General features: G+C 36.7%; 1 protein-coding gene across 2 annotated transcripts in view; it reads left to right on the top strand.

Moving 5' to 3' along the window:
* The window catches only part of BMPR2 (bone morphogenetic protein receptor type 2), a 194,084-nt gene extending 183,912 nt beyond the window's left edge, over positions 1–10,172 (top strand). Inside the window, exon 13 of one of the 2 annotated variants that reach the window (XM_055290234.2) lies at positions 1,816–10,172. In XM_055290234.2, coding sequence (XP_055146209.1) covers positions 1,816–2,066 — 251 coding nt within the window. In that variant the 3' untranslated portion in view covers positions 2,067–10,172. The remainder of the gene's footprint in view (positions 1–1,815) is intronic. The other variant, XM_055290235.2, reaches the window with a different exon arrangement.
* Positions 10,173–12,571: the final 2,399 nt, after the last annotated feature.

The following is a 12,571-nucleotide window of genomic DNA, read 5'->3' on the forward strand; positions in this document are numbered from 1 at the left end:
AGCCTCAGCCTCCCGGGCTCAGGTCATCCTCCCGCCTCAGCCTCCCAAGTAGCTGGGACTCTATACGTATACTATGATACTGTGAGCCCCATAGCATCTTAAACAAATAACTTAAATTGACGTTTGATTTCTTGCCCTAAAGGGATTGCAATACAAAACAGGGGAGCTTACCAAAATCTGTAAGTTATTGTTATACAAAATGATTTATTTTATGCTACTATTATTATTATTTTTGAGACAGTGTCTTACTCTGTCGCCCAGGCTGGATCATGCAATGGCACAATCTCGGCTCACTGCAACCTCTGCCTCCCGGGTTCAAGTGATTCTCCTGTGTCAGCCTCCCAAGTAGCTGGGATTACAGACATGTGCCACTATGCCCTGCTAATTATTGTATTTTAGTAAAGGAGGGGTTTCGCCATGTTGGCCAGGCTAGTCTCGAACACCTGACCTCAGGTGATCCACCCACCTCGGTGTCCCACAGTGCTGGGATTACAGGCGTAAGCCACTGTGCCCAGCCTAATTCTCTTTTAGACTAAGGCATTTATGAAAAAAAGTTACGTTTTATTGTCAAGGGCTACGAAATGGGCTTGAAGGAAGGATACAGGTCTCAAAACACAATCAGTAAAATTTAGCCCCTTGCTTGAGTGGCGTATTATAGATCAGTTGACAGACCCTTATTGCAGGGCTCTGAGTCAGTAGGACATCGTGTCAGATAGGCCGGGCATGGTGGCTTACGCCTGTAATCCCAGCACTTTGGGAGGCTGAGGCGGGCGGATCCCCTGAGGTCGGGAGTTCGAGACCAACCTGACCAACATGGAGAAACCCGGTCTCTACTAAAAATACAAAAGTAGCCAGACGTGGTGGCACATGCCTGTAATCCCAGATACTTGGGAGGCTGAGGCAGGAGACTCGCTTGAACCCTGGAGGCAGAGGTTGTGGTGAGCCGAGATCACGCCATTGCACTCCAGCCTGGCAACAAGAATGAAACTCCATCTCAAAAAAAAAAAAAAAAAAAAAAAAAGACATCTTGTCAGATACAGGAAGAGGAAATTATTAGAATATTTGTACTCTAATATTTCTGTCATTCTTCTGAAAAATACTGTATGCCAGGTGCCTTTAAAATTTGATGCAGGCTGGGCATGGTGGCTCACACCTGTAATCCCAGCACTTAGGGAGGCTGAGTCAGGCACATTGCCTGAGCTCAGGAGTTTGAGACCACCCTCGGCAAGATGGTGAAACCCGCCGTCTTTACTAAAATACAAAAAATTAGCTGGGCGTGGTGGCATGCGCCTGTAGTCCCAGCTGCTTGAGAGGCTGAGGCATGAGAATCACTTGAGCCCGGAAGACAGAGGTTGCAGTGAGTCAAGATCATGCCACTGCACTGCAGCCTGGGCTACAGAGTGAGACTCTGTCCCAAAAAAAAACAAAAAAAAAATTTGATCCACCTTGAGCATTAAATACAATTAAATACAATGATTAAGTACATTTTACCAAGTTAAGATCTCTACCAAAGCCAGAAGATTTGAGAATACGGCTGAGAACTTTAAATGTTCTCCTCTGTTTTATTTGTGTGTGTGTGTTTTTCCTTGCCTTATAAAATAAGTCAATCAGTTATTAAAACATTTGGGTTAAAGAGTCTCAAAAATAAGTTGGTTAAGCTTTTCCTAGAAAAACATTGCCTGGCATTATGAATTTCAAGAAATGTTCATTAGCATCCTCCTGAAACATTGGTTTGACCTTTTCTTGAGTTACATCCCTTACCCGTTATTTCTTAAGTTTGTTAAATAGTTCATTTTTCTGCACTTTTATTTTCAGTAGGTGAGTCAACACAAGATGGCAAATCAGGATCAGGTGAAAAGATCAAGAAACGTGTGAAAACTCCCTATTCTCTTAAGCGGTGGCGCCCCTCCACCTGGGTCATCTCCACTGAATCACTGGACTGTGAAGTCAACAATAATGGCAGTAACAGGGCAGTTCATTCCAAATCCAGCACTGCTGTTTACCTTGCAGAAGGAGGCACTGCCACAACCATGGTGTCTAAAGATATAGGAATGAACTGTCTGTGAAATATTTTCAAGCCTATGGAGTGAAATTATTTTTTGCATCATTTAAACATGCAGAAGATGTTTAAAAATAAAAAAAAAAAACTGCTTTATCCTCCTGTCAGCACCCCCTCCCACCCCTGCAACAAGGACTTGCTTTAAATAGATTTCAGCTATGCAGAAAAATTTAGCTTATGCTTCCATATTTTTAAATTTTGTTTTTTAAGTTTTGCACTTTTGTTTAGTCTCGCTAAAGTTATATTTGTCTGTTATGACCACAGAGTTATATGTGTGTGTATCAAAAGTGGTCTCAAAATATTTTTTTAAGAAAAAAAAGCAAAAACAATGTATTGCTGATAATCAGTTTGGACCAGTTTCTTAAGGTCATTAAAACAGAAGCAAATTAAGACAGGTTTGACTGCAGTGGTGTCTGGTATCCATGTTTTATTTCTGGGCACAAGCTAGTTTTTATGTTGATACGTTCCTGAACATATTATCTTGTTGGACATCTTTTCTCTTGTGTTTTGTTTGAATGTGCAATAGTTTATAGGCCACAAATAAGGTTTCTTGTAAGCTCTCTTCCTAACAGGGCACATATTCTTCCATAATATAAACACTTTTCTGCCCCATCTCCCATACTTTTGAAGGTCAGTTCTATAACAGTGAATTTTGCACAGGAGAAGCAGCTACCTGATTTCTTACTTTCTCTCTCCTTATCATGGAGAATACAGAAACATTGTCTGAAAGGGCTCTAAAGAAGGAACTACCAAAACCTGATTTGAAATGCCATTTCTTTTAACCTTCCAAATCCTAAATGTTTCCTTCCAGGCATTTTAATAAACTTATTTGCTTCTGGTTTTGGGAGTTCATAAGAGAATAGAACAAAATGCAGGACATCAAATATTAGCCATTTCCCGTTTTATTTTATTTTTCTATGTATGTTCATGTTCCATGTTCATTTATTTAAGAAATACATTTTTATTGGTAAGCTTATAGAGCTATACTTACGGAATTTTTAAGTAGGTAAATAAATGGTTAAGACAAAATAGTGTTATAGCCTTCGTTCTCTGAATAGGCCATCTTTGAGTCATAAAATTACACTTACTGTCTATTGTAACTTCAGAAGTAATTTATAGTTCTGAACCTATAGTATCTTTTACCCTGTTCCCAAGCAAAGACTGGTGACTTTATCTGAAAATGATTCCTCTTCCCATGACCTAAAACACTGTGAGGAAAAATCATTCAAGTGGCATACCAAGCAAGTCCCTATGAAGGAAGGGCTGCTATCAAACCTTTTTTGAGCAGACTGAGACTAAACTTCTCTCTTTTCAAAATTGTGTGTTATCTTCCTTAATCCTATTTTCATAATTTTTCCTTTTGCCAGTTTTTCACATTATCTTTGATATGTGAGCAACAATTATTATTTACATTAGAGTATACCTTTTAGTAATAACATGACTTGAAATCATATTATTTTTAAAAGCCCTTTGCTTCTTTCATTACTTATAATCTTCTCTAAAACAACCTCTGCATGTTTTTTTTAAATAAAGCACTTTCTGTCAAATAATGGACTTTTTTCTAAAGAGAAATTATTTTCTATTAATTTGCAAACTGATGATTTTACTTTTTTTACTTTTTTTTCAATTATCAGAGTACTTAGTAAATGTTATATAGTTTAGTTCTAAGATAGTTCCAGGGATTAAAAGGTTAAGAGGAAAACACAAATCACCAAATTTCTGATTTATGTTTTTATCTCTTGAACAATATTTTCTCACTCATATTCCTCTATCTTATCACTCAGCTAAAGACAGCCTAAATTTCCCAATTTTCTGTCCAAAATATTTGTGATTTACTTGTATATAAGGCTTCTCATTTGCCATGTGCTGTGATCTTACAAGTTAGATGTTACTATACCTACCATTTATTCAGCTGGATTGCTGAACACAGTTCTGGATTCATAGAATTAAGAGTATCTTGTTAGTGCCCAGGATTTCCACGTTTTGTGTTTTATTGGCCCTTCTCTTGATTCAGCCCCTTAATCGATTTTCAGTCTTCTGGCACGTAATTTTTTTCACAGTTATTATTCTTTTATTAACGAATTATTTGTATCTTTCCTAGTACATTTTCACTTAGTTCTCTTGCCCTTAAATATCTTTAACATGCATTTTAGGATATTGTTTTCAAATATTTGTAGGACAACTTTGAATCAAAATAAATTATATTCCTTCTCCAATTTGAAGCATTGAGGATAAATGACCATTTGAGGTCTAACTGATCTTTTCCTGCCAGAAGAGTTATCTTACGTTCTGCTATATTTGTATTTGGGCCAGTTGATTGTAGGTTGTCCAACATTTTTTAATATTGGGAAAATTATAATAAAATGCTTTAAAAATTAATATGCCAGATTAAAATAACTGAATAGTTTACTATTTCATTCAAACATGTTTAAAACAAATAATTTCCTTTCACCAGTTTTTCTTAGTAAACTGAAAAAGTAGGAAAGGTGGAAAGTATATATCATTTTAATAAATTTTAAATTGTATATCAGACTTAAAATCTGTAATATACAAGCAAGCAAAATTATTTTAAATGACTTAATTACTTATATGCTAATACTCATCTGATAATAAATGTTTCTTAAAGTTGACATTTAACTGCTATCACAAAATTTTCTATGTAGAAAAGTGGGGTCCTTTTGAATAAAAGATCATTCAACTAAAAATATTAAAATTTATTTCATTGGATGGTAATGTAACCTTAAAAGCATCATAATAGGTAAAGTCTAATATTAGTTCCCTTAACAAAATCCTAACTGTATACCAGAATTAGGTCACTGAAAGAACTTGATTTGAATTATGTTTAGACAAAAACAATTTAATTGTAAATTCTTAAAACTTTCTAAATGCGTAATTGGCAAAAAAAAAAAAAAAAAAAAAAAAACCACTGTTAACCAGTGTAGGAAGTTATGAGAAGGTACATACTGAATGCTGAAGTATATATATGCTATTTCTTTTAAACCTCAGAGTAACCATATGAGCATTGTAATCAATATTCCCATTTTACAGATGGGGAAACTGAAGCTAAGAGAAACTAATATGCCCAAGATCCACATCTAGTAATAGACAAAGCTGGGATTTCAGTCTATGTCTACCTCTCTCCACATCTCTTTCATCCATACCACACTGCCTACATGCCATATGACAGGATGTGTAATGGGCTAACGTTTTTTTTTTAAAATTCAGGCCAGGTGCGGTGGCTTACGCCTATAATCCCAGCACTTTGGGAGGCCGAGCCGGGTGGATCACGAAGTCAGACGTTCAACACCAGCCTGGCCAAGATGGTGAAACCCCGTCTCTATTAAAAATATTTTAAAAAAATTAGCCAAGCGTGGTGGTGGGCGCCTGTAGTCCCAGCTGCTCAGGAGGCTAAGGCAGGAGAATCGCTTGAACCTGAGAGGCGGAGGTTGCAGTGAGCTGAGATCGTGCCACTGCACTCAAGCCTAGGCGACGGAGCAAGACTCTGTCTCAAAAACATAAAAATTCCGTCACTATACTCTGGCACAATTGTCATTTGTATATAAGCCAAACCACATGATTGGGAAGTTAGGCAAATATAAGATACATAGACATATCTATGCTGATTGTTGCTTGAGAAATAATTACTAATTCAAGACAAAACTCAATCCTGTATCTCCCATTATGAATCTTAAAATCATTTCACTTCACTCCTAACATTCTTACATTGCAGAACTAATGGTAAAGTAAATTTTAAGGAAAAAGTTAAGCTAGCTTTTGGGAACAGAGACCTTTCCCTAAATTGATTCCATAGTAGATTTGGGGGAATTAATTTAACAAAGAATTTCAGTCTCATCAATCCTTTGAATCCACCTTCAAAACTTCTGCTTTTAATAACTTTAGAAAATTTTCTGATCCATAGAACTGAGTAGGATATAGGAAGGATACAAGGATATAATGTCCTTTTTATAAAGCAGTTTAGTATAGCTTCTTTATATGTATCCACTTGTTCCAGAAAATGTGCATTGGTTCTGAATGTGAAAATATTTAAAGAGAGAAAGGAACACTCAAGTAAGTGTGGGCATCAGTGGGAATTAATCACAAAACATTGGCAAGTATTTTTATTTAAATTACTTTCAAATTTGACTTCTACAGCCAAATGGAATTGGTAGGCTGTAGCTTTTACACTGAAATTTCCAGTCTTTGTAAGTGCCTCCTGAAAGTCATTTAAAATGGAAAAATATTTCAATGAACTTTTCCTTTTTTCATATTTATGGACATGAATATTTTATTGGAGATCATTAACTCCTAGAATTTGAGATTATATTTCTATACAACATTTTATAAAGTTATGTTGAACTTACTACCTGTTATGTGCAGGTTATTATGTAAGTATTCACAGATTGCTTCATATATTGCTTTATCTTCCCAGCTAACTTCTTAAAGTTAAAATCTGTACACACATGTTGATTATCTAGACCAGTCATTCTAGAAATTGTAACACTCCCAGGCCGGGCGCGGTGGCTCACGCTTGTAATCCCAGCACTTTGGGAGGCCGAGGCGGGCGGATCACAAGGTCAGGAGATCGAGACCACGGTGAAACCCCGTCTCTACTAAAAATACAAAAAATTAGCCGGGCGTGGTGGCGGGCGCCTGTAGTCCCAGCTACTCGGAGAGGCTGAGGCAGGAGAATGGCGTGAACCCGGGAGGCGAAGCTTGCAGTGAGCCGAGATCGCGCCACTGCACTCCAGCCTGGGTGACAGAGCGAGACTCCGTCTCAAAAAAAAAAAAAAAAGAAATTGTAACACTCCCACATAAACCCCAGAAGACTTTTTCAGAATGGAGTGTTTCTAAATATACTGTTACTGGCAGTTTACTCTTCAGCATATAAGGTTGCATTTTAACTTTTAGATTATGAACTGTGCAAACTTTACCCAAAACTACCTTGCATGATTCCCTCCTAAATATATGGCTTAATTAAGTAAATCTGGCAAATCACTGTTTGAGCTAGTTACATAAAACTTGTTATCAAGAGAAGGCTTTTCTACAAGTTTCCAGATTAACATAAAGAAAAGAGGGAATCACAGGGCATTTAAGTGCACCTTCCCATTACTTTCCTTAAATCACCTCATAGTTAGGCTGGGCACGGTGGCTCACGCCTGTAATCCCAGCACTTTGGGAGGCTGAGACAGTGGATCACGAGGTCAGGAGACTGAGACCATCCTGGCTAACACGATGAAACCCCATCTCTACTAAAAATACAAATAATTAGCCAGGGATGGTGGCACGCGCCTGTAGTCCCAGCTACTTGGGAGGCAGAGATAGGAGAATCGCTTGCACCCGGGAGGCGGAGGTTGCAGTGAGCCAAGATCGCGCCAATGCACTCCAGCCTGGGTGACAGAGAGAGACTCCATCTCAAAAAAAAAAAAAAAAAAAATCACCTCATACTTTATGTCTGACTTACTCCAAACCTCAGTTATCTGATTTGTAGTCTGTGTCAGGAAAGTTTTCTTCATATCTATTCTGTCTCCCTCCTCTTTGATTTTAAATTTTTTTCTTGTACCCAGTAGGACCAAAAAGAGAGCAGTTGGTCATCATCCCCAATATTCTTAGTCTTCAGTATGCTTCAGGCCTCTCAATGAACACTTAAGTCTCAATTCTTCAGACAAAATTGCTTAAGCTCTTTCTCCTCAGTCCTATTTTAATGACTTTATATTTAAGAACATAAAATTATATTTTCTTTTATATTCAAGTTCATTACTCCAGTTAAGTAATAGTTTGATAGTTTGATAGAATCGAGAGTTAAGATGTTTCTATTTGAAAGTGGATTCAACCATCAGACAACCAGCAAATCGGCACTTAATTTTTGTGTTATCTAACATTTTCTATTGTGGAATTTTATGATTTTATATTCTCATTAGTTATAACTAAAAAGTCATGCATACAGAATTGTATATCATTTTGCCATTAAAATTTTTTAACTTATATTGCAGCAAGCTTAGTTTTATGATTGAGCCACAACCTTTTACATATTTTTTTGTATCAAATATTAAACACTAAATGCAAGATTAACTTTCAAAAGCAAACCCTACATTAATCAGGTATTATCTATGGACATTTTTGTAGACCACTTTTGAAATACTATTTTGCAACATAGACTATACAACTTTCATTTAACTTTTAGGTGACTGATTTGAGTGTGCATATAGAGAAAAACTTAGAAATTTATCTCATGGCAGATACATTTGAAAGTACTTCAGAAGAATTTATGCTGTATATTAAAACTAGGCTCAAAATAAATCTCATATCTTTAAAATTCCAATTCTGTTATTACTGTGATGTTTGTAGTGTTACTATTAAACATGGTGAACATACACATTTTTAAAACAACTTGAAACCCATTTTAAAATCTGGGTAAGAGAGAAGGAATCTTCAGAACAAAATCACATCATTAGGGTGTCCAGTTTATGATTGAATTTTTAAGCAAATTACTGTATTTGAAACTACAACTTGATTTGGTTTTCAGTTTTAAAAGGCAACATGTGGGTTTTATCCATTTTATTTATACCTTTAGATTTCAGAAACATCTTCATGTTTTAGATTCATTCTACCGACATCATATTACTTAAAAACTCAGGGCCCCTTTCATCCCTTTGTACACTGAAAAAGTTCAATTGGTAGCAAGTAAGCAATTAGATCCAGTTGAATATTTAAAGTGTTTGTTGCACAGTTCATTTAATGTTTCATCTTATTTGACTTTTTCACATAGATATAATATCAGATTTCATTAATCATAAAAAGTTGCCCAGTTTTGTAATTACTGAACAGAGGGAATGACTCAACTAATTGGCTACATGTTGCAACAAATTTAGGCCTTTAGAGTTGAAGCACTGACTTAAAACGACTTACATTTCTGTTCTTTGGTCAAATGACCATACATGATGTGGGACAAATTGTTTCATTTTGTTTGTTTTTTAATAAGGGAGCTTGGTAAAGTAGTTCCTGTCAGATAGGATTTTCTCAAGAGACAGTTTAACGTTATAAAGCCTTCTAAAAGTGAACTAAATATTTTATAACTTTAGTAATAGCTTGGATGGTTTTGAGAAAATAACCTGTATTTATCACATTGTCAAACAGAATTTTTCTTTGAATCAGACAAGTTCAAGCTCTAAATTGATATGCTATATACTTAAAATCCTAGGAAGTTATCTGTAACCAGTCTCTTGTCTCAGGCTTTTCATCTTGTTACCAATCCTCGTAAGTACGTAAAGGAAACATATTTTTAAAGAAGCTTAACAGTAAGAAAAAATTACTAAAAGATGCAATTCAAAGATAGATAGGTCCCAGTTTAACATTGAATTGCTTGACTTCTGTGGCTTTTCTTTTTCTGGCCACATTTATTTATTTAAGCAATTTTTGTATGCCTTGTTATTTCATTTCCATAGAGATTATATTGTATCAGTGTTTATGTAAGCTGGAATCATCCTCAGTTTTTTGTTGATAATTTTTCAAATAAAGATACATGGATAATTGTAAAATACACTAACTCTTAGGGTGTTGTAGTAGCTGAAACATGGAAATGTGTAGCTGTCATGCTTTTTCTGAATGGACAGGAGAAACATAAGCTACAGAGTATTCACTTCTGAGGATGCTTTTCTGGAAAAAGAAAGGCTAGAAAATACTCGCACTTCCTCAGAACCCTCTTTCTTGTTAACGGGTATCTTTTGTTGGTGTGTTTTGCTCTTACATTACAGATAGACTATCATATATGACTTTATGAATAATTTCAGTTATTTTGCTTTTGTATAAGCTGTCTGAAGCCTTGCTATGCTGTATAAGTTGTGTTTGATGGATCAGTGTGAGTATAAAATAAAGCAAATCACTTTTCTTTTGTATTATCTATGGATGCCACTATGAAAGCTGACATTAAGCCACTAAAGAGTTTTCTATGAATAAGTGTAAGTAAATGCTTTGATATATATAAACCTAAATAAAAAGATTGTATTGATACAGAGACATTGGAGAAGGAGATTTTAAGGCAGTTCTTTAGGTTTAAAAAGGCTTGCTGTAAAATGGTGCATTATTCCGTTTATTAAAGATCATATTAATGACAATAGTAATTGTGTTTTTTTATTTTAAGAGGTCACCAGAAATTGTTAGTATGATAATTAGGGAGTTTGCACTAGAATAGTAAATGTTCTATCTAATATGACTTTCATAAGTCAGTATGATACATCAAAAAAAAAACTAAATTGGCCGGGCGTGGTGGCTCACGCCTGTAATCCCAGCACTTTGGGAGGCCGAGGCGGGTGGATCACGAGGTCAGGAGATCGAGACCATCCTGGCTAGCACGGTGAAACCCCGTCTCTACTAAAAATACAAAAAATTAGCCAGGCACGGTGGCGGGCGCCTGTAGTCCCAGCTACTCGGGAGGCTGAGGCAGGAGAATGGCATGAACCCGGGAGGTGGAGCTTGCAGTGAGCGGAGATCGTGCCACTGCATTCCAGCCTGGGTGACAGAGCGAGATTCTGTCTCAAAAAAAAAAAACAACTAAATTTAGTATAATAAATTTGCTATTTTCTGACCATCTATTATATGCCAGGCACTGTGTTAGTTATTTTACATACATTGTTGATAATTCTCACAACAATTCTACAAAATATGTATTACTATCCCCCTTTTATAAATGAAGAAACTGAAAGAGAAATTAAATACTCTGCCCATTCACAGAACTGGCAAGTGATGAGATTCTAACGCATTTTACGTTTTGCTTTGAACTGCAATTTTCAAGCTCTCCTTAGCCGGGTGTGGTGGTGCATGCCTGTAATCCCAGCTACTCGGGAGGCTGAGGCAGGAGGAGAATCACTTGAACCTGGGAGGTGGAGGTTGTGGTGAGCTGAGATCGCACCATTGCACTCCAGCCTGGGCAACAAGAGTGAAACTCCGTCTCGAAAATAAACAAATAATAAAAACAGGTCAGTAGTTAGAGTAACCAGGAATATTCATGGAGTAATTTAAGGGTGCAGAAAAGCTATCAGGTACCAAAACAGCTATTTTTATTGGCCTAATATTGTGTTTGTGCTTCACATCATCAAATAATCTTTTTGGTTGGATCTTAGTATTTTAAATAGAAGGCCTTGTTAAAGCAGAATATGAGTTTGTGAAGGCACACATTGTTTGTCTCCAGATTAATTCAGTGTGTTAGTGAAGTGTCCTGGAGCAGGATCTCGTGTCGATCCATGGGCAACCATCCTTAAAAGGGTGCTGGGCCACTTTTACCTATATGCCAAGGGAACTTTAGCTTGTGGAAAACATGACCTACTCCCATAGGCTCTGTTGTCACCTAAGTAATACTTTATTTTAGGGATGGAAGAGATTTGGGGTATCCTTTTCATTTGGACTCATATGCATCTGCATAACCTTACAATCTGGTATGTTACGGGATACCATTGCAGTTTTCTACAGAACCCACTATGTAATATTCAAAATTATACCTGAATGTCCTTAGAGAAAATGTGATGACCTGGGAAAAATGTGTAATAATAATCTGCTGAACCTTTTAATAATGACTTGCCACAAGTAAAATATTCTCATTTACACCTATACCTATCTGATCTACCTGGTTTACATCCTTCTCTGCAAAACAGCTAGTAAACTAGTGATTAATCTTCCTCTTTATTCTACAACATCTTTCAGATCAAAGGCCAAATTTTATATTTTAGCAGGTTTCATTTTATGGATATGATTTATTATTACTCACTTTTCCAAAATTGAATCATTGCTGTACTGAGAAATACCAAAAAGTATAATATGATCCCTGCCTTCCCTTACCCGACAATTTCCTGGGTTGGCCTTATCTCCTCCATGCCTATCCAGGAAATTGTTGCATTGAAGTAAGATGTCATGTAAGTGCCCAAATAAGTGGTAAATTATATGCTCAATATGTGTTTGAAGAGCCAAAGAAGACTTCAGTTGAGGAAATGATGTTGAACAGGGTCTCGAAAAGATGGATGAGACATCAATAGAAAAAGTGAAGACAGACAGGGCACGGTGGCTCACATCTGTAATCCCAGCACTTTGGGAGGCCAAGGCAGGTGGATCAGGAGGTCAGGAGTTCGAGACCAGCCTGACCAACATGGTGAAACCCTGTCTCTACTAAAAGTACAAAAATTAGTCAGGCATGGTGGCATGTGCCTGTAATCCCAGCTACTCAGGAGACTGAGGCAGGACAATCGCTTGAACCCAGGAGGTGGAGATTGCAGTGAGCCAAGATGGCGCCATTGTACTCCAGCCTGGGCGACAGAACAAGACTCCATCTCAAAAAAAAAAAAAAAAGAAAAGAAAGTGTAGACAATATTTGAAGTGACCAGAAGTAAGAGAGGACATGGACTGGAAATAAAACAGACAAAGTAGATTCAAACAGATAGTATAATTTTTGAAAGCCAGATCCAAGTGTTTGGGCTGCTATCAGAGACAATAGGGAGAACAAAGTTTCTGAGGAAGAAAGGACCTTGA

Source organism: Symphalangus syndactylus, chromosome 8, assembly GCF_028878055.3.
Source record: "Symphalangus syndactylus isolate Jambi chromosome 8, NHGRI_mSymSyn1-v2.1_pri, whole genome shotgun sequence".
NCBI classification, from domain to species: Eukaryota; Metazoa; Chordata; class Mammalia; order Primates; family Hylobatidae; genus Symphalangus; species Symphalangus syndactylus.